We start from the raw sequence: 24079 nt of genomic DNA, 5'->3' as shown, positions 1-24079 counted from the left end.
TCGAAGAAGCAATAGAAAATCTAAAATCCATTGACTAGGCATTTGGCGTGATGACACGCCGCGCGCTCGGTTTATTGAAATCGCTGTCTATTTTTTTCTAATGAAGATCAAGGTTTGAAATTTTCTGTAAAACTTCTATATATATTACTCTTTGAGAATGCATATTTAGATATTGAAAATTAAAAACTTTGTCACACAACTTTTGCAAAAGTATGCGCCGAGTCGGATTAGCAGAAAATTTTTTTTCCAAAATTTCCCTACTAATCGGAAAATGCTTTAGAGATTTCGGACAACCTTTAATAGTTTACGAATATGTTCACAAATATGCCATAAAATTTTCAAAGAAAAATATTCATAATTGGCTGAGTGACAGCGAGTTGAACACGAAAAATCATGAAAAAAAATTTTACTCATTTTTGACGTAATTGTCGATTTTGACAATGTTCCCCCAATTTTAGGATAAAATAAATTTCAGATTCGGATTCAGCATCCTCGGAAACATAAAGGTAGGCTATTAGTAGCGACTAGGAATGATCTGGTCACTCCTATGTCATTTTTGGGGTGGTTGCCGCTCGCCTACTATGACTACATAGTAAACGTCCTTACTGTATAATTGATTTAACACTTTATGAAAGGAAACTTCTTGACACTTGATATCAAACTCTAATATCTTAAGCAAACACATTAAGAAAATGAATGAAATGACAATTTTTACTTCTTTCACAGTTTAATACAAAGATTACCGAAAATTATTTTCTACATGCAAATAATGTCGTTCTGCTTCAACTTAGTTCTTCTTTCAAAATTCAAAATGTATCTGCTTTAACCCATATTATTCCCCAAAAATTTCCAAAAGAAAAACAATGTGAAAAATGTCACAAAACTTAATACACAGAAACTGAAAAATTCTTTCGAGCATAAACTATTATCAAGAGGACACTTTTGCATATAACAAATGTTTTCCTTATTGATCCTCAAATTTAATCTAGTTTCTATAACATTAATATTTGACTGGAGTGACAACATTTTCAAAAAATAAAATTATTTTTAAACATATTTTTTTATGTCAACAATGTTTAAATGAAAATTTATTTTGTACATTTTAGCTCAAATAAAAAGCGCAAATATTTTCCCGAATACCAGCTTGGGGAATGTTCAATTCAAAACTAAACATTATGTTTCAAAAAAAAAATTTTGAACTGAGATTATTTGTAGTAGAGAGATATTACTACACAAATGAAATTTCTTTTTATCATTTTACAGAATATTTTGAATTAAAAATTATAATATAAATTCTGCATTTTACAAGAAGAACTCTCCATTTATCAATCAAAAAAAACTTTGAATGAAGAACTATATTTTTAAACTTGCCACAAACAAACAAAATTATTCCGAAAATAAAAAAAATCTGGCTTGTTACAACTAAAAAATAATTTTTTCGCGTTACCCAGAAAATTTTACAAATTTCTCTATTGTCTATTGTGAATCGAATAAATAATTCGAAAATACATCTGTCTTACATGAAGAAAATTTCCCAAAATGAAAATTACTCTTTTATAAATCATGTGAAACTTTAAAAAAAAAAAGTAAAAAATATTAGGAATATCGTATTTATTCGTCTAAGCTTTCTGTATGAAAATGTAAAACGTGGTAACAATTGCTCTAAATTGAAATTATTCTTAGAAATTTTATATTGCTGTTGCCATTATTAAAAATTACTTCTTGATATCTATGAAAAATGTACAACTTTCAAAAAATATAAATCAGATATATCAGGAACAGCGTATCTACTCGTGGAGGTTTTCTTGATGAAAACGTAAACTGTGTAGAAAATGTACATAAGTAAAAATTATTCTTCAAAATTTTTAATACTTTTTCCGTTGTTAAAATTTTTTTGACTGCTGATAAAAAATGTACAGCTAAAAAAATATGAATAAAAAATATTAGGAATATCGTATCTAGTCGAGTAGGTTTTCTCATTTCTGGATGAAAACGTGAATCGTAGAGAAAATTTCCATAATGGAAAATTATTAATCGAAACTCTACATTCCCTTTGCCGTTACTAAACATTATTTTTGCTTACAATAAAACATGTACAGCTTTCAAAAAATATAAATAAAAAATATTAGAAATATCGTATCTAGTTGCCCAGGTTTCCTGGATGAATATCGAATATCTCGCAAACCTGTTTAATGGGGAGAAAACGGAGGAAGGAACTGTCCAACCTCTAAAGCCTATTTATCTGTATTTATTTATTTGCGTATGAAGAATATAAAGCTAATACGAAAAGCGTTTCAAAATTCCATAATTTTTAATTTTTTCGAACCATAGGCAAGAGAATTTTTTGTATAAATTTTAAAAAAATTTGAAACACTATAAATATTGTTGCATTTATTTGCTATGACGGCATAAAGCATTGTAAGCATGTACATAAAACGCAGCTCTTACGTGATAAAAGGAAATAATTCTTTTTCCCAAAAACTAGATTAGTATACTGTCACTTGCACATGTGAACCATTTTATATTTAATAAAAGACACATTTAAATCATTCGGCTTATCCATCTTTTTCAAGTTAAAAAAAATGTTATACACTCTCTTAAAATTAAGTAGTATCATTTCACTTATTGAAACAGATAGAAGTGTTTTACGGACAATCAGTGATATTTCACTGGATCACCCAATGGAATTCCGTCACTAGTTTAATCAGCGCTGATCACTGATTACTCAGTGCCAGTTAGGCATGACACTCATCATTCAAGACTTTGGTGCTAATCTTTGCAAGATTAGCTTTTAAAACCCTCACTTTACTCTCACAAAAACAAATCAGAGCCCGACTGCAAATAGAAGACGATATAATACATCACATCTATGTGTGGGGAGACTTGTAATCGTCATTACGTCAATGTGTAGCGTCGCTTTAAGAAAAATCCAAGGAGTCAGGCTCCAATTATTTCTAACACAGTCACCACTACACAATGATGGCCGTTGTGACTCGAGAAATGCCAAGTTCAGATCGACGACATTCGCGTACCAGACGACTGAAGGTTCATGCCTTTGTCGAGTGATTGGTCTAGTCTTGGTCTTGCCATGATTGGTCTAGTCTATCATTTGGCTTAACTGGTATATTCAGTGACACTTTTTTAATTGAGTCACTTACTGCTTCACCCAGTCAAGGTCGGCATTGACAATTGACATTGACAATTTCACTGGTTTAGTTAAAAAGAGCATTGAAAAGTTTCTCTACAGATTCTCTAAATCGCTGAACCAGTGAAACCGACATTGTTTGAAACAATATCCTTCTATTTTACGGGGGGGGGGGCGGACAGTGAGATTCTGAAGTTTCACTGGTGAAAAAAGATCAAACATTGAAAAAATCTGAGAATATTGTCACTGAAATAAGATGTAAATATGTAGAATACAGCATTGTCTCATCTATAGCAAGACCTAATACCTCTCACCCTCCCCCTCCCCTTGGGATCCAGGTTGGTTTTCTCAAGTTAAGTAATCTTGAAATAAAAATAAAATCGTGCAGTTTATAAAGTTATCAGGTCGCAGAACATTGACAATTATATTTACAAAGTTTTATTCCGTGCATATAATTAATACGGAGTGAAATTCTTGATCACTAAATGCTCAATTCACTTGCATCATTGGTGTTGGAATTTGTGATGATACGTAACGTATTTTCATGACGTGCATGGCACTAACTTTTGCTGCCGCATATTTTTAGTGCGGAGAATTTGAAAATATGAAAATTTACTGGGACCTAAATATAATGAATAAAACATCGCAAGGAAGGATCCAGAAAATCCTTAATCCAGATTCGAGTTTTGGTCACCGGTAACCAAACCTCGAATTTTTAGTGACAGTTACACGGCCGCTTTTCACTTAAGTGGAGTAAACTTAGGAAATTTACAAAGAATTTAGAAACCTTTGTTAAAATTTTTGGAGAGGTTTTCCTGGAATAAATAAAAATCAAAGGACATTATGTTACTTTTCACGATTTTTGTGCCAGGCTTTTAAAGTTTTCCAACAAGAATTCTTTAGACTAGTGTGAGAAACCGGTTCATCCGATATGTGTCTTTGCCTCATATGGTGGCGATAGACAAGGGTCCAAGTATGTATAAAAGCGGGTGAGTGCTCTACACAGCATTCAGTATAGTTTCTATCTTGAGACCAATTGCCGCAAAATGTCTGAGAATAAACCAACTCACGCTGCTACTGCTGATTTTTTCGAAAAGATAATTAAAATAAAATTATCGAAAGAATTTATTTTAAGAATTAGAATAATAGAAGCGTCTTAATAATTTTGAAAGATTTTGAGCATAATTTTTTTTTTACAGTTATGGGAATATTTTAAGCAGTTAATAATTAATACTGAAATAATAATTTTTAATTTTAAAGATTTCAAAGTTGTTAAAAAATAACATGGAAGATTTTAATAAAGTTATTTTCATTTTCCGTGATTTAATTCAAATTTAGGTAAACTTAATTTTTTAGGGCGTCAAGGGAAGGAAAAATATATAGTTTAGATTCATGGGAAAATTCCAAACAATTTTTTACTAATGAGTTCTAAGAGCTCATTAAAAAAGATTCAAAAACTTTTCATATTATTTTATAAAATAAAAAAAAGTGTTAACAAGTGTTTAAAGCAACCTCGTGCCAAAATAAATAATTTTAGAACAAATTTGAGTAAATTTAAGAGATATTACAAGTTTTAACACCATTAAAAACAATACAAATTTATAAGATATTTTAGGACTTTTTTGAAAATAAAGAAGATTTTTAAACCGCAGAAGATTTAAAAAAATGCAGATTGATGTGAAAGTTCTTAAACAAAAAGAAAGCCAGCCGTTAAAAACGCAAACGTCTGGACACTAATGTTTTTTTTTCAAATAAAAATTTGTGAACAAAATGTGTGAAAAACTGAAACCCCATATGGTAAAGTATCATATGCCCTTAATTAGAATAACTTTGAAAGGTCTCAAGTGAAGAAATTAATATTATTCAAGTTTTTAGGGAAATTGGGGAGATTTTGAGGCAGCAGTTTAGATTTTAAATAACTTTTTTAAATTTCAAGAAAAATTCCAGTCAGATAAAAATATTTTTAATAATTTAAGAAGTATTGTGTAGATATTTTATTCTGAAAGGGCTCGAACTTTTCTAATTATTTTGTAAAATCCCGTAAAATATATATTTTTCTTTATCTATATTTTTGGTTGGCAAATGTGAAATATTCACAAATATTTTATCAGTTTCTTCAAATTCGTAAGAAATTTTTAAAGATATTGAGGTTAATTTTTTACACTTTAAATGATTTTTCAAAATTTTAAGAAAAATTGGATTCATTTACGAATATTTTTAGGAATTCAAGAGGCTTTGCATAGACTTCAAATATTTTAAACCGTGGAAGCATTTCTGAAAATGTATGGAATATTTATTATTTCTTCTAAAATTATAAAAGACCTAAATATCTTCTGAAAAGACTGACATTTTTCTAATAATTTGTAAAATCCTGTAAAATAAAATATATATTCTTTAAATCTTCTGCATTCTTTTTTTGACACGTCTTGAATATTTAAAAATCTTTCATAATTGAGGAGTTCTGGACAAGAAAGCGACAGACGCTCGAGAACGAGTAAAAGTATTGTCCAGGCTGTGACGTCAGGTATGAAAAGTGAAATTTAAAAAACCAAAAATATAGTTAGATAGCTCTTGAAAAATGAACCTGAGTTTCTATTAACAGTTTTTCTCTCAGACTGCAACTTTTCCAGTAAACAAATAAAAACTGACTTTTTTAAAATTGAAAAAACCATGTTTTTTCACATTTAACTCGCCGTAAGTAATTCGTTTATCAACTAATTAACAAATTTCTTTTTGAATTTTATTCGTGACACTTTAGCAGAGGCTACAGTGTCCAAAAAGGGTCAAAAGTTAATTGCTAATGTTTTTTTTTTTTAATCTGAACGAAAAACCACGTTTTTAGACTTTCACTTTAAAAAAGTGAGCGAGGAAGTTTGAGTTACGACAAACTTCAAGCGAACGAATTTTCCGCCAATGTATTGGCCAACTTTTTCGAAAATCTCAATTCGATTTAATTTTTAATTCCATAATTACGACGAGTTTATTACGAGCTCGCAACGCGACACCACAGAATTTTTCAGGGGACGCCGCCTGAAGCCTGAAACATGGTCCTTGCGTATCCTTTGTTTTGTCCACTCGCTCGCACTAGTCAGCGTTCCGACGGCGTCCCCTGAAAAATCTTGTGGTGTCGCGTCGCGAGCTCGTAATAAACTCGCTATAAGTATGGAACTTAAAATCAAATCGAATTGAGATTTTCAAAAAAGTTGACCAATATATTGGCGGAAAATTCGTTCGCTTGAAGTTTGTCGTAGCTCAAACTTCCTCGCTCACTTTTTTAATGTGAAAGTCTAAAAACGTGGTTTTTCATTCGGATTAAAAAAAAACATTAGAAATTAACTTTTGACCCTTTTTGGACACTCTAGCCTCCGCTAGAGTGTCGCGAATAAAACTCAAAAAGAAATTTGTTAATTAGTTGATAAACGAATTACTTACCGCGAGTTGAATGTGGAAAAACATGATTTTTTCGATTTAAAAAAAAGTCAGTTTTTATTTATTTACTGGAAAATTTTCAGCCCGAGAGAAAAACTGTAAATGGAGACTTAGGTTCATTTTTCAAGAGCTATCTAACTATATTTTTGGTTTTTTTCAAATTTCTAATTTCACTTTTGATACCTGACGTCCCAGCCTGGACAATACTTTTACTCGTTCTCGAGCGCATGTCGCCTTCTTGTCCAGAACTCCTAAATTGTCTCATGAAAATGATAAAACTTATACAATTCTTTGAAAAAATGCGTATACTTCTTTCCTTGTAAATAAATTTAAAATATGTATAACTAAACATATATCAAAAAAGCATTGTTGTGTCACGTCAAAATATTGTTTAATTTATTTCCATACCGCACTTCATCCTGAAAATCTATTTTTATTTACAAAACGTCTGTTAAGTTTTTTAAAATAATACAAAAAAAATATATTGCGTAACTGCAGTTAGGGTGTGGGAAGGTAAAAGTGTTTAAAATAACGTTACGGAATATGTGAACGCTCCATAATAATAGTACTCGTACATTTTACGATGCATTGATACACTGAATTCATTCTTTCAGAACTAATTTCAACCAGAATATAAGTGTTCAGAAAATGTTAACAAATGAATTGTTATTAGAAAATTGAGCAAATAATAAAAATGAGTATAAAAGTGAGCCCGCGCGTGCGCACGCACATAATAGTCTAGTGTCGTTAAAATGGTTGCTATACAAGCGAACTAAATCTCGATTCAACTAAATGTGATTTCAACTAAAACTCTGTAGTTTGTGAACAGCGGATGATGTTGCTCGGAAGAGGGTCGTGTGCGTAGTTAGAAAGTAGTGTGCGGTCACTGAGTTGTACCAAAAAAATACGGTTGGCGGCGTGACCTGCAGAATCTTGTCACAACCCGGGTATCGCGTCCTCTATATATATCGCGATATTACCGGCCGGACTCGAAAGGTAAACGTGGATTCGTTTAAAAAATTTAAGACCTATGAAGATAGGTGAGTAAAAAAATAATAGGTTTAAACAGAAAAATAATCACAAGCGTCCACTTTCACCATTTATTTAGAGGAAGGTTATTTTATACAATTAATGTAATGAATGTCGAGTTAAAAATATGAAAAGCTACTCGCGGAAGAGAAAAGAGAAAAAGCGACTTCTCTAATCAAAAGCTAGTCTAATTCTGCCCTTCATATCAAGAATCGGTCTCCTCTTTTTTTGAGCCTCCGAGGTTCCAGAACAAGGGTTTCTAGTGAAGATCATTTTTTAAGCCAATCAAATTTCTGGGTCCTCCTTTTAAGGAGGGTCTCTAATTTTAAGAAAACCAATCAAAATTAGAATGAAAATGAGACCTCCTTCTTAACTTTTCCCATGCATCTCAGAATCCCATTGCTCTTATTTACCCACCAAGGAAAGAAGGGAATGAAAATTGGTTTCTGTTATATATTTTATTAGTTGTTAAATTACTAAGGGCTTGAATGTACTATGAGACTTTTAAGTGAAACTATCTCGGAACTCACCAGAGATCCGAGAAGTTTCTTATTTTATTAGTGTTCCTTTTAAAAAAACGATGGGAAGCGATTTCAGTTTTCGTTGACGGAATATTTATTTTAGCGTCTTGGTTCCTTCTTCCCTTAGAAAAACTAATTAAATAGCTTTTTTATGACTGACTGAGTGTCAGTTTCTTTAAAGCAAAAACCTTTTATTAAAAGAAGTCCATTTTCCAGAGACAGATTCTTAGGAGGGTTAAATTTAATACTTGTGAACACTTTAGACAAAATACAATATAAATTAAAAATGTTTCTCAGAAAATCTGTCTTATCTATAGGAACTATTAAGTGAGGTCTTATGTGCTAACTTACTCTAAGTACATTCATTTACTCGAAAAAAGAAACAGGCTTTCTGGTTCTTTTCTCGGCTTGTCTCACGCCTGTCTCGTTTTTGCCAAAAGAAAGATAAGAGAGTTTAAGGACAATAATAAAAATTGCGAAATATAATTTTAAATTTAGCGATTAGGCCTTTATGGTAAGGCGGTGTTCTTCTTTCCTATGCAAAAAGGGTTGAGTTCTACATGATCCCATAACTAGATGAGCGCGGGATACGCGATCATCACACCTCCCCCCTTATTTTAGAAAAGAAAAAGGTTATAATCCTTTTACTTTTCTCTTTACTTATTTAATGGTACTCTTTTTTTATCATTTAAATAAAAGATTAAAATACATATATACACACACACATATATATATACATAATAAACTTTTGCCAATGGTTGTGTTAAAACATTAAGAAGAAAGGGAAATACTTAATTTTTAATTATAGTTATAAGAAGAATCCGTTTTTTTTGTTTTGTTTATTTGTTTGCAAAATTTTGAAAGGGCGGGTAGTTAATGATCAGTCAAAATCAAGTGATCGCTGTGACGTCAAATCAATATGGCGTTGGAAATTGTACGATCAGCCATGCTAAATTTTCTTGATCACATTTTGAGGTTAAGTTAGTAGTTATTTACCAAAGTTTTTCATTTGATTATATAGAAGCAAACATATATATATTTAGCTTTTGTGAGTCTTAAAATTTAATTATTTAAATATACTGCACATATTTTTTATATTTATAATTTATTAACAAGTGTTTTATTTATGTGATTTGTATGGCCAAGTTTAGAAGTCCTTGGTTCCTTCAGTAAGTAAACATATTCTCTGATCTCGTAATTCTCAATGTTTGATTTTCGGTTGTAGTTGAATTTATATTTTAATTTTGCCTGCTTGATATTTTCTCGAGCGGTAGATTGAGCCTCGTATATCTTAAACAACAGATTATCTAGATATTCGTTATAGGTAATTGCAACTTCACCAGTTTCAAATTCAGACGGAATTCTCGGATCTTCGCTAAAAACAAGTTTATGAGGGGTGAATTTAGTTACAGAGTGAACGGAGGAATTAAAAGAAAACATGGCGAATTTCAACCATTTATCCCAATTTTTATTTTCGCAATAATGGCGTAGATATTCAATGAAAACGTGATGACTTCGTTCTAGAGCACCGAGGGATTGAGGGTGGAAGGCAGTGGACTTGATTTGTTGGACCTTAAAGATTTGACACAAGGATCTCATTATTTGACTAAGAAAGTTACTGCCTTGATCAGTATGGATGATTCAAGGACAACCAAACCGACAAATTACATTTTCTGCTAGGGCAAAAGCGACAGTGAGCGAGTCAATGGTTTTTAAAGGTATGGCGTCTGAGTATTTTGTCAAACAGTCTTGCACCGTTAGAATAAACCTATTACCTTGTTCTGTAATTGGTAAGGGTCCTACGATATCAATTTGAATCTTATCGAACGCTTTTCGTGGCGTATCGATAATCTTCATAGGTTCTTTTCCTTTTTGTCGCACTAATTTTTTCTTCTGACAGGATCCACAAGCTTTTATGAATTCTCGTACGTCTTGTTTTGAGCCTTCCTAAAAGAATCTCTTTCTCACTCGGGCATCGGTTTTCGCAATACGCATGTGTCCGCCCGTCACGGACGAGTGACTTTCTTTGATAATTTGTTGACGATCTTCAAAACCGGATACTAGTAATTCATTGGAGCATATAAAGATAATTATATCGCTCGCATTGAAAGTTTCTTTTAGAACAGTTTCTATTCCTGACCAAGGTAATCTATCTAGACCATTTCCTTTTCTAGAAATGCTGCAATAATTAGTCTGTACATCCTCCATAGCTATTCTAAGTCCCTGAAAGCATTCTCTAATTATTTCTAATGAAAGTTTTTCGTCGTAAGAAGATTTTGCGACCAAATGAAATATAAATCTCCCATTTTCTTCGAATACTACCGTGTGTCCTAATTGAGGCTGAGTCGATAGAAGAGTTTCGAAATTAACCAGTCCTTCATTTTTTAAACTTCTACTCACTTCTGTTGTAAATTTATAGTCTTGTGAGATAAAATGCACTAGGTTGTGATTTTCCTTTAAACAAGGATCTTTTACATAGCGTATACAAGAAGTATTTAACACCAAAACGGGGCCTGTTGTGTGAAGACTCTGATAGTCGTTATCTGTCTGAAGTTTTCTCTTTTTAAACTCAGTCAGATAATTACCATTTTTATTCTCCCTTTCTTTTATCCCTGCTTCTTCTTTTCTCACCTTCTGGGTAGCGAGTGGCAAATGCGCATCTACCATCGCTTGACCAGAAGTGAGATCCCTATTATTTTCTACTCTGAATTCACTTAGAACCCATGTACTTTCTTCTTCAGCTGTTTCGTATCCGTCACTTTCGGAATCTACTGAGTTCAGTTTCTCTCCTGCAAGACGTGCGGATATTTCTATCGGCAGTGTCTGTAACCAGGTTGAAGAAACTTCATTTTGAGCTTGGCCACATAGGCTTTGGCCACACAGGCTCTTCAAATCCTGCCTCTTGCCTGCAAGACATACTGGTATTTCTACCGGTGGTGCCTGTAACCAGGTGAGAGACTCTTTCTCTTCACGGTTGTTACCAGAGTCTTCATAGTTTTGTTTCTCACCTGCAAGACGTGCGGATATTTCTATCGGCAGTGCCTGTAACCAAGTTGAAGAAACTTTGTCTTGTTTGTAATGGTTAGTCAAGTTTTTGTCATTATGGCTAATTTTTGCTGAAAATGTTTCAAAGGCATCATTTATTAACTGATTAATAGAATTAAAATCGTCGTCGTTTGTATCAGTGTTTTTGTAATTTAATTCACTTTTATTTAGAATAGTCGGTAATAATGATGTCCCCGTTTTGGTGTCTCCGAACTCACAACTTTCTTGTCTTTCCACAGGATTTCTAGATAAAGCGTCTGCATTAGCATTCACTTTTCCGGGTTTATATATAATGGTATAATCATATTCCTTTAGTCGCAAACTCCACCTAACTAATTTGGAACCAGGGTTCTTTACATTATGAAGCCATACTGAAGGTCTATGGTCAGTGATAAAGGTAAATTTTCTGCCATAAAGGTATGGCCTAAAAGTTTCAACACCGAATAAAATCGCTAGAAGTTCCTTCTCGACTGTTGCGTACCGAGTTTCTGCATCGTTTAATGTTCTTGATGCAAATGCAACAGGAAGATCTACCCCTACTTTTTCTTGTCTTAAAATAGCCCCCATAGCGTAGTCTGAAGCATCAGTTGTAACGATAAAGGGTTTACTAAAGTCGGGATATTGGAGAATTAAGGATGTTATAATCAAATCCCGTAATTTTTGGAACGCTTCTTGTTGGGGTTTGTCACAATGGAACTTGATGCCTAATTTTGTAAGAATGGTCAAAGGATTAGGTAATTTAGCAAAATCAGGTATAAATCGTCGGTAATATCCGATTAAGCCAAGAAACTCTTTGACAGTCTTACGTGTCTTTGGGCGGAGAAATCTTTTGACAGCTTCAATTTTTCGCGGGTCTGGTTGAACTCCTTGCTGTGTAATTACGTGACCTAAGTATGTAATTTCTTTTCGTAAAAAGTGACATTTTTCAGGTTGGAGTGTGAGACCTGCGGTTTGAAATCTGCCCAAGAGTTTCTTTAGTTTTTCGGAATGCTCTTCGAGTGAGCTTGCATATATGACGATATCGTCCATAGATACAAAAAGCTCTTGACCTTGCAAACCAGACAAGACTTGATCCATAAGTCTTTAAAATGTGGATGGAGCAGTTTTCAATCCAAAGGGTTGAGAAATACTTGGCGCCGCCTAGTTGGTCCAATATATCGCAGATATTAGGCAACGGGTAGGCATCGCCGATAGTTTTAGAGTTTAATGCCCTGTAGTCAATAACCATTCTCGTTTTTACTACTCCCTGGGAGTCGGGTTTTTTGGGGACAATTAATAAGGGAGAGTTATATGGGGAGTTGGAAGGTTTAATTATGTCGTTCCCTAATAGCTCCTTTACATGTTTTTGCGCTTCTTCCTTATCGAATTGAGTTTGGCGATACTGTTTAACATTTACAACTTTTTCATCACAAGTATTAATTTTGTGGGTAGTTACATTAGTGCTTCCAAGCATATCTGTTGGCAAATGAAATTGGTATGGAAATTTGTTAATGAGCCCCATCAAACTATTAGTTTCTTCATTAATTAAATTTGTCAAGCCCAAATGTCGAACAATATCGCACATCGTCCGTGCATGAGCGACTAGCTTTTCAGAATATGGGTCATTTTTATTTAAACTGGGTTTTTTCTAAATTTATGAGATTATATTCTTCCAGTTCTAAGGGTGGCAGAGTTATCTCGGTATTTTCATGAGTGGCATTTATTGCAAAAACCCTGGCAAATCCATTTTCTGAAGTTACTAAGGCCTCTCCCACAAAAATGCTGGATCCAGCCCAGATCCTTGGCATATATCCTGATTTAAAACCTTTTTCTTTTACAGGAAGAGTAACCAAAGTTTTGTGTCGAGCTGTTATCCTGATTGTGGTGTGGGTTTCAAAAGGAATGGTTATTCCACCCACAATCATTTCTCCACTTGCATTTCTCTTAAATTTCAAGGTAGCTTCCTGAGACTTCAAAAATTCTACTCCTAAGATTACCTTCTGCACAATTTTAAACTTCTCAGGAACCACCTCAAAATGGAATAATTCACCTTTTATGGGTACTTTAATTTCTCCTAAAGTTCTTGTTACTTCCCTTTGCTATTCCTACAAGATTAAATATTTTATCTTGATCAAGAAATACGTCTTTACTAACTACTTTTTCTTTTATTAGGTTGAGATCGGAACCAGTATCCACGAGAAACTCTGCAGCCTTATCTTGGAAGATGTTTTCATTTATTGTTATTACAGAGTTTTTATCTACTTTTGTGGAGCTGAAGGTGCAAAAGACCCAACGTGATTGGGCGTTGAAGGACACGCGTTTTGAGGACATGATACGCTCATTTTTTCCTTCACTCCTTTCTGGGATCCGTTCCGAAAATTTGTCCTAGCATCAAACCCTCTTTTTGCTAGATAGTTTTCCTCGTAGTGGTTAGGACCTTTACAGAATCCACATTGACCTATGACTTTTGATGCCTGTGTTTGTTGCGAGGATCTGTTTCCCCATTCAGGACAATCTCTTATTAAATGTCCCGATTTTCCACACTTGTAACATTTATATGTGTGGTCTGGTCGGTACCGCGAACCTTCAATTTTGTTTTTTAGATGATGTTCATTCCTATTGCGAATGTTATCGCGTATGTAAGGGTGTGTTCGAGGGTAGGGCTTAACCTTTTTTATGGGATTTCTTAAGTGTGTTAAACATTCTACCTCGGTTTCTATTGAAACCGCTGAATTGATCGCGGCTTGTAAATTGCTTCCGCGGCGATTTTGCATCCTTGTTTCTTTTTTTTCTTTCAGACCTCGAATAAAGAATGAAACAACGTTTTGTGTTACGCCTAATTTCATTCCAGCTTTAGCTTCGCCTGGAAAACCCGACGAAAGAAATAAAAAAGAGAAGGAAGGGGATTTGGTTGATTCCCTTCTCATTTTTCTTTCCTCCTTTTTATTTTCGTCCAAAGTAAAGATGAATAATTTTCTTTTCTTCTTTTTTTCTTTTTTAGGGGGAAAGGAGGGGTAGAGGTGTTCTTTTTTTTCAGATTCCAATGGGAACATTTTGTGGTGGTTGTCCAAATTTGGTCGTTAGATTCTTGATTTTATTATCAGAAATTCTTTTTATCTCTTCCGAGAAACACCATCCGCTGTGCACAAACTATAGAGTTTTAGTTGAAATGACATTTAGTTGAATCGAAATTTAGTTCGATTGTATAGCAACCTAACCTGAATTCGCGGCTTGGCAAATTAGATTAAAATAAAAATAATGAGAAACACATTCAAACAATAGTTTAAAATGGCAATAAATTTATTTGAAATACAAATATAATTAAAATATGATTGAAGGTTTAGTTTTTAGTGTTTTCTAAGTCAATATTAGTATTATTGCAATATTTTATATAAACAGATTCGAGTGCTTTCTAAGACCACGTAAGAACCTTTTTTATTAATGTATTTGGCAATTGCAGGAACTCGAAGTTCTCTTTCAAAAAAAAAAAAGCTGCTCAGCCAGACTTGGAGACAGACGCGATATTTTATCTGTGATTGTATCACCTGCTGTCAAAATCACTCGCTCTGAATGAATCAGCCCCATGCATCGCCCCCACTTTTCTATTTTCTTACAATCCGATCATATATACATTTATATAGTGCAATCATTTACTTGTTGCTTAATCCTGAAAGCTTTTTTCTCGCTGCATTCAACCCCTAATAATTTTATTACAAAATTATAATTTAAAGGATATTTTGAATTAAATAGTTAATTATATTATTGCAAACTTTATTTCTAAAATGAATAGACTATAAACTATTAAACTCTATAAACAAACGTACCGTACTCATAACGGACAGTAGGAGGAAAATCACTTTTTTCGTTCAGCTTGAGGCTCCGAACTTTTGTCTTTTCTGTTTGTTTATTAATCATTTTTCTACTCAAAGCATGGACAAACTGAAATTGTGTACATAACAATTTTTTACGCTTTGATAACTGATCAGGAAAACTTTATATTGTCTTAAATTAATGTTTAGGGAATCATAAAATACAAATAATTTGTTTATCATTCCATTTATTTGTTGCAAACAAATTTGATAAACAAATTAACAAATAGTCTTATTATCGGTTAAATTTTTTGTACTAAAAGTGCTTCACATTAATGTAGAAATAGCATTTAATAACGAAAATAATTTAAAAGTTTATAATAACTATAGTTATAAACTATTCTTGTGGCAAAATATTATAATTTGAGATTTTTCACATTATTATTTCCTTCAAGCGCCAGGAAGAATTAAGGTGTTCGCTAAAACAATAAATATTTATTAATATTTGATAAAATATAACAATTTAAATTTTTGTAAATACATAAGATAAACAAATTCAAAATGTTGGTTCTTTCGCATAGAATTTTTTTTACACTAGAAATATTTTAAGCTGTTGGGCGAATAACTGCTAGTCACTAAAATATTTGTGAAGTTAACAATGACCATTGTTATAAATAATTCTCGTGGCAAAATATTCAAATGTAAGGTTTCATCAAAATTTGTATTTTCTTTAATCGCTAAAATGGCTACGGATATTCCTAAACAATTTATCTTTGATCATATTTAGTGGAATATAACAACTTACATGTTTATAAACAATTTACATAAAAAATTCCCCAATTTTGACAGTTTAACTTGGAAAAAGTCGGGTTTTCAATCGTAACAGATTGGAAATTAATCATAACACTGCATGCTAAGATTCACTCAATACAAAATCTTTTGACAATAACCCACCAACTTGGCCATCAAAGAAAATTTAAATTTGATGAAACCTTAAGTATAAATATGTTGTCACAAGAATTGATAATAACAGTGGTTATTGTTAACTCTTCTAATATTTTTGTGACTAGCAGTCATTCGTCCAATAACTTAAAACATTTCCAGTGCAAAAAAAATTTTCTATGCGAAAGGGCAAACATTTTGAATTTGTTTACAAGAATTCAAATTGTTATATTTTATTAAATATTTATTATTTTAAGGAATACCTGAAGTCGTTCTGGCCATTGAAGGAAATTGTAATTAGAAAAATCTCAAATTCTAATATTTTAGCGCGAAAATTTTTTTATCGCAGTGGTTATTATAAACTTTTAAATTATTTTGGTTATTAAATGTCATTCCTAATTAATGGGAAGCAGTTTTAGCAAAAAAGAAATTTTCACCGATAATAAGACTTTGTTCATACTTTGACTTGAAAAATTATTAATAAAAAAATAGATGAGAGAAAATTTCGGAGAGTCAAGATCTATAAAATTCAATGATCTTCAATTTAAAACAGAAAAATTCAAAATCGCAAAAAAATTGGAGGCTCTTGGACATTTTTGAATGAAAAAAGTGCATTTCCTTCAACTGTGCATCATGAGCAGAGTACGGTTTTTTATAGATATTAATAGCTTATAGTCTGTTTATTTTAGAAATAAGGTTTGCAATAATATAATTAACTATTTAATTCAAAAACTCCTTTAAATTAAAATTTTTTAATTTAGCTACATTAGCTACATTAATAATTTCAACAATAAATAATTGTTTTTAAATAGGAAAAAATAATAAAATAAATAATATCAGCAAAATAAATCATAAAAATATGAAGTTTGAACTGCTTTCAAAATGTATCTCAAAATTAAATTTTATTCATATTAAACTACATATCTTTATGACCTTTTCTTTTTTGAAATAATTGGTAATAGTTACTCTTATTTTTTCATATATTATTTTTTGTTTATTTGCAAACAGCATACAATTTTTTATTATTTTTGCTTTTTCTTAATGCAATTCAATGAAAAAGACAGACCTACTTTTTGAGGTGCCATCTGTTGGCTTAGTTTGACCGGCATTTCCCCTCCGGATCGTAAGAAAACTATTGCTCATGTAATAGAATAAGAGACTCCGTCAAAATCCGACTGCTAAAAGCGCCCTCTTAGTTTGTGGGTCAACTCCTCGTAGTTATTTCGCAGTTTTCGGCATTTTCAGACGTTCCGCATCGGTAATTGCTTAAGTTGGAGAATTTTAAAAATGAATTACCACCACAGTTACAATTACAGGAGTTGCCATAAATGTAAATGATGTACTGCATATTTATTTACCACTCGAATATTAAGTGTTTATTATATAACTATTCTATTGATTCACAATTATTAGTGACTAGTTATATTATGGAAACTGATTATTTATTTTTTAAATTAAAATTTAAAATGTTATATCGTTACATAGCTATTTGTATGCTGTAAATCATAAATTATGACTTATAATTTTATTACATTACCGTAAAAAGTTTTATGGTCACCTATTTTTTAATGTCTGATAAGTTTTATTTATTTTAATTATGACACAGCTAAACATTTTTCTCTTTAAGATGTTGAATGCTATCAAAATTCAAAATTCTGTATGAAATCAAGCAGAGCATAAAGCCACTTTATCCATTTTATAAAGAATATTGAGATTTATTTAGAAACAAAAAATAGTATATTGTCAATTATAATACCTTAAATTTTTCTCTAAAACGCTAAAATTAAGTAACTATTCTAAAATATGTTGATCAGTTACAGATTGTATTAATTAATATACAGTTTGTAGCTAAAATGCATATATAGAGGAGAGTATCCAAATATGAGATATCAACTCTGTTTGGCGTGATTGTCGGAATTCTATGTACTGAATTTAAAAGTAATATAGGTCATTTTAAAGGAAATTTAGTTTGACATAAGAAGCTCAAATAAAAAATTTTATTAGACATTTTTTTGATGCTGAAAATACAAAAAATGTAAAAAAGTGCTTTTTCCAAACTCGTCAAACTATTCTCATAATATGAGATACCCGAGGAAATAGCTAACAACATGCAAAATAAAGTATTATTTTTAATGAAAAATTTCATTCTATGTTTCCAAAGTATAAATTGACTGCTATTTAGATATATTTAGTTTTTGCAGTAGTCGCAAACATTTTTGTAACCAATTTCCCCCGCGCAGCCACAGTGTTATAAAAACCACAGATATCTCATTGTTGTGAATTGGACATTAGTTCACTGTTTTTATGAATGTTTTAATTTGTGTTCTCATTTTCTATTTTTATTTGCGTTCTTCGTTACATTTATGATTCTTGGACTTGTCCTTATATTTTGATTTTTTCGTATTGAGTAATGTCTGAATTTATGTCTAAGCCGGTCTTATCGTTTTCGTGTTGTCCTTCTCTTACAAATAGTCTTGTTGCTCGGTTTCCCCATTTTATTTCCTCGCCTCGTCAGTCCGCGTTAGCCAAGCAACAAGTTCTGTTGATTTTATACAGTTTTAATCTATTTATAATAAAGACCGCGCTTTTACGGCGTTATTTTTATGAATTAAAGTGCTGTGGTTCTAATTGACTTGACCTAAACACGCATGTTTCCCTACCAGAATTGATCAGTCGTGACAATGTTTAGTCGTTTTTTTAGTTTTCAAAACATTGGTCCTGTCGAGCCAGATTTCCTGATTCATTGATTCAGTTCTTCTGCGAGGACTATTCGCACAAATTCTGGTAGAGCTTGTTAGAGTCAAACTAAATGTAGTATCTTGTGACTTTTTGACTGAATGTGTAGTGTGCAGCGTCAGTGCATTGTGACTTAAAGATTATTTTTAATGTGAACGTTTTGTGACAGTTAATAGTGAGATACTTTTATAACGTTTTTTTAATGTATGATAAAGCATAAATGAGTGTCTGTGTTTAAAGAAATATTAAATAGGATGCATTTTTTCGATACCGAAAGGATTTTCTCAATTTTTCGAGAAACTTTACAGGCAAACGTTAATGGATTTCGTAACCTTTACACAGGTTCGAAAGATCGGTGAGCATTGGGTTATCAATACCACCCGGATTATTCTTTATAATTCAGCGTCTGGTAAGTCAACAACATTCAACCTTTAATTGTCATCGATTCGAATTGAGAAAGTGAAGATTATTTCGGAAGTGTAATTTAAATTGATTTTACGAATATCTCGCAGACTTTTATACTTTATTTAATTTCATAGTCATTTCTCCGTCGCGCAAGAAATTCCAAGAATTAAAGATTGGAAATGACTTTCAAACATTGAATCAGCGAACTTGGAATTTTTTAGCTTGATAATTTCAGTGAGAATAATAATTCCTTTATTGGCGAATTCCTTTTTTATGATACAATCAGTTTCAAATCAATTTATTTTTTAAAGATTGTATTCGCGGACTCTATTTTATCGTGTGCCGACTGTTTTCCGTTCATGATATCTATTTCTAGTTACTTTTTAGAGCAAACCGAGCTTTGCTCTCGGATCCAAACTACTTTTGAAAATACTCAAAAATTAAAACAGATCACTAAAGGTACTTTGGTCTCAAGACATGAGTCTTTGAAGAAAAATTGGACGCGTTTTCAGGCTCAACATTGGGAGTTAGTAAAGGTTCGCGATCAGAATGCCACGAACATTTATTTTACAAGCAATTTTTATGCAACTACTGAAGAAGCATATTTAGTCGCGAAGGGAGCCTTTATGGACGAACTGGAAAAACTCTCAAATGACCTTGATTTTACGTCCATGAATGATTCAGCTCCACAGATTGCTGGATTATCATATTGATCGATGCCGAAGATTGAATTGCCTACATTTTCTGAAAGTTACACGGAGTGGGAAAATTTCAAAGATTTGTTCACATCTTTGGTTCATTCAAATCCTGAAGTCTCGTCAGTGGAGAAGCTTCATCACTTAAAATCCAGTCTTATAGGTGAAGCGGCTCAATTTCTTCATCGAATTCCGATCACTCAAGGCAATTATCAGCGCTTCTGGGACCTACTTTCGGAGCGCTTTGAGAATAAAAGAGTTCTTATCAACTCTCATTTGGCTTAGCTTTCTTCAATCCCGCCAATGAAAGCTGAGTCTTCGAGTGCTCTGAAGGAGGTATATAATGCAACGATTGATAACGTCGAAGCTTTATCTGCCTTGGAAGAACCGGTGGACAAGTGGTCATCATGGCTGGTATATATTACTGTAGAGAAATTAGATCGTCTGTCTCGTCGTGATTGGGAAACTTCTCTTGGAAATTCCACGAATCCTCCAACGTTCGACCAATTCAAAACCTTCTTGCAAACCAGGATTCGGACCTTGGAAGTTTTAGATTCTACTGCAAATCAAACTAATCAGTCTTCGTCTCAACAATCTTCCATATCTCAGTTTCAGAAGAAAAGGTTTGGAAAGTTCACGAAATCCTTAAGTTCTACAACAGCCAACGTCAACGCAATTTTAGAGCAGCTAATGAAGGAACAAGCAGCTAAAGAGCAGCTTACAAAGAAGCCACAGGAAAGGAAGTGCTTTTTCTGCCGCAAACCGCATTATTTAATGTCGTGTCCGCAGTTTCAAAGTCAGTCTGTAGCACAAAAAAAGAGTTAATTTTTCAAAGAAAATTGTGTATAAATTGTTTAGGGTCTCATTTATTTCAGAATTGTGCTTCAAAGAACTTGTGTCAGATTTGTCAGGCGAAGCATCATACAGTACTTCATGACCCATCTTCAAGCTCAGGACAATCTTCTTCGATGATATCAAATACATCTTTCACGCCTTATCAAGCACAATCTACTCATGCGGTTTCGGTAATTCAGATTTCTCAGAAGAAGTCACCGTTGGTTCTCCTGACAACAGCAATGGTTAATGTGACTACATCATCTGGTCATACAAACTGTGTTCGAGCACTTATCGATCAAGGCTCAGAGGTGTCCATAATCTCGGAGTCCCTTGCTCAAAGTCTCCAACTCCCTCGTACCAGAGGACCTGTTGTTCTCTTAGGAGTGGGGGAAAGCAAGTCGGGAACGTCTCGTGGATCAGTCAACGTCGTTGTCTCACCAAGTTTTGATTCGGGGTTTAAACTTCAAATCCGGGCTCTTGTTCTTCCAAAGTTGATTTCTAAACGCCCAGAGCATCAAATTAATCTTGAGGAATGACCTCATCTCACTGGTCTACAATTAGCGGATCCGAAGTTCAGTGGAAGTGCTCCAATTGATTTAATTTTAGGTGTGGATGTCTATGAAATTTTAATTAAACAAGGTCTTCGAAAGGGTCCCCCGAGCACTCCTGTAGCTCAAAATGTCGTATTCGGGTGGATTCTCTGTGGACCTGCAGGCAATAGCTCACCGTTGGATTCATCTACAGTGAATATGTTTCATTGTTCGAAGAGTGAAGAAATTTTTTTTGACCTTCAAAAATTTTGGAGGATTAGGAAGTCGTGCCTCCTACACCTTTCCGGACAGCTGAGGAAAAAGAGTGTGAAAAACTTTTCCAAAAGACTCACTCTAGGACTAAAGATGGGAGACACGTCGTGCATCTGCCCATCAAGAGTGACGTCACATCGTTAGGAGATTCCTATTCTGCAGCTCTTCGCATGTTACTTCATATGGAGCAGCGGTTCAAACGAGATGTTCATCTCCAAGAAGCGTATGTCAAATTCATGGAAGAATATCATCAACTTAAGCATATGAAGTCCGTCAACATCCCTGCAGATCCAAGGAGTATCTCGCGGTCATTTTATCTTCCGCATCATGGAGTTTGGCGTGAATCTAGTTCAACCACGAAACTACGAGCAGTTTTTAATGGTTCTCGACAATCAAGTCGAGGCATTTCATTGAACAAGTGTCTTTACGCAGGGCCAAAATTACAATTAAATATTTCAGATGTCTTGCTGCAGTGGCGTCTTCACTTCATTGTCTTTTCTGCAGATGTCGAAAAAATGTATCGACAGATTATTGTCCACCAAGATGATCAGGATCTTCAACTTATTCTGTGGCGAGAAAGTCAAAATGAGCCCGTCCAATTATTTCGACTCAATACTCTCACATATGGTCTGACTTGTGCCCCATTTCTAGCTCTTTGCACCGTTCAGCAGCTTGATCTTGATGAAGGGGATCGATTTCCCTTGGCTGCTGAAGTGATAAAAAATGGCATCTATGCTGATGATGTCTCATCAGGAGCGGATAATTTGGAAGATGCTATTGAATTACACAACCAACTACGTGGTCTTTTCATGGCGGCCGCTTGTCGCTCAAAAAGTGGAATTCAAACAGGCATGAGCTAATGCAGTGCATTCTGGAGCATCTGCACGCATTATCTCCAGATATATCATGGCAGTCAGAAACATCGGTTTCGATGCTTGGGTTAACTTCGAAACCCAGTACCGATTGTTTTATTTTCCAGGTGGATCTTAGGCCTATTAAAGATGTCATCACAAAGCGCCTCGTCGTCAGCCAGTCAGCCCAATTATTTGATCCTCTAGGATGGTTGGCACCGGTTATCATCGTCGCAAAGATCTTTATCCAGAAACTTTGGAAGCTTAATTTATCCTGGGATGATCCTTTACCTGAAGGAGCTCGTCATCGCTGGATAAAATATTATGAAGATCTTCCTCGTCTTTCCGCAGTCAGGATACCTCGCTGGATAGGATTTCGTTCGCGAATGTGCTCGTTCAAACTTCATGGCTTTGCTGACCCTTCTGAAAAGGCGTACGGTGCTCTCGTATATTTAAAGACAATTTCGCCTAACGGAAATTGTTTTATTGGACTCATTTCTTTTAAGAGAAAGGTCGCTCCTGTTCAAACTTTTCCGCTTCCTCGTCTTGAGCTATGTGCCTCAGTTTTGTTAGCTCGTCTCGTCGCTCACCTTCAAACTCAACTGCGTTTTGATGCTGCTCTACATTTGTGGTCTGATTCTATGAACACACTTCATTGGATTTCAGCTGTTCCTACAAGATGGATGACATACGTCGAGAATCGGGTTTCGGAAATTCAAACGATCGTTCCTTCAGCAATTTGGCATCATGTTCCGGGTGCAGATAATCCAGCTGACTGTGCTACTCGCGGGTTGTCAGCTTGCGAACTTCCGCAGTTTTCACTCTGGTGGAATGGTACTCCGTGGCTTAAAAGACAAGAAGAGTGGCCTTCATCTCTGCTTGGCCCTCCAGAAAATACAATGGCCAAAGAAGAACGTAGAGTTACTGTCAACGTAGCAGTTCGTGTTAATGAACCGTGTGATCTTCTGAGTCGTTATTCATCTTTAGACAAATTACTACTAGTCACTGCTTGGTGTCTTCGTTTTCGAGACGCTTTAAAGTTTCGTTCTATTATCGTTTCTCGGATTTTAGTTGCATCAAATCTTCGAACAGCTCTTTTATTCTGGATTCAGCAAGAACAAAATCGCTATTTTTCTAATGAAATCACCGCTCTAAAAAATAAAATGCAGATTTCTAAGACTAGCAATCTAATAAAGTTGACTCCATTTTTTGATGGTCAACTTCTTCGTGTTGGAGGTCGCTTAAAGCATTCTCTTCTCACTTATGATGAGAAGCATCCACTGATTCTACCTCCTGAGTCTATTCTGACAACTCTTATCATCTGCGACTGTCACCTTCGCTGTTTTCATGGGGGTGTCCAACTTACCCTTGGAACGTTACGACAATCTTATTGGATTCTTCGAGGTCGCAATTTGGTCCGATCATTGATTCATCGGTACATCCCATGCGTCAGAAACAGAGGTAATACTCAGCAACAGCTTGCAGTCAAGTACACGATGGGGGGGGGGGGACCTATAGCTTAAGGTGGGTTCTGAACCACGAAAACCTCGGTAAAGGTACATTGAAAAAATTCCAGAGGTACCGGCTCAGGGATCGAACAATGGACCTCTGAAGTGAAGTCCAAGTGTCTAACTAACTGAGCCACCGAGGCTCTTTATTATTATTATTATTGATCATTTTGCACGGGGCTCTCCCGGTATATATCATCAGTCACGGACGCATTTTTATAATGCAATCAAGTGATATGATGTGAGCAGTCTGCCCAGACATATTGGACAAAGCCTGGTTTTTACTCCATCATTGACGGACTGGGTTGCAGTCAAGTACACGATGGGGGGACCTACAGCTTAAGG

The 24079-nt window shown here is 34.0% G+C and overlaps 1 protein-coding gene across 1 annotated transcript in view; it reads right to left on the bottom strand.

Moving 5' to 3' along the window:
- LOC117175607 (CCHC-type zinc finger protein CG3800-like) overlaps positions 1-24079 on the bottom strand; it is a gene marked incomplete at its 5' end in the record, with an annotated part of 90149 nt that overhangs the window by 50719 nt on the left and 15351 nt on the right. The window contains one exon of the mRNA XM_033365315.1: positions 13637-13817. Within this exon, the coding sequence (XP_033221206.1) occupies positions 13637-13817 (181 nt within the window). The remainder of the gene's footprint in view (positions 1-13636; positions 13818-24079) is intronic.

This window comes from Belonocnema kinseyi, chromosome 6 (assembly GCF_010883055.1).
Source record: "Belonocnema kinseyi isolate 2016_QV_RU_SX_M_011 chromosome 6, B_treatae_v1, whole genome shotgun sequence".
NCBI lineage: Eukaryota > Metazoa > Arthropoda > Insecta > Hymenoptera > Cynipidae > Belonocnema > Belonocnema kinseyi.
This window is presented reverse-complemented; position numbering and strand designations above follow the sequence as displayed.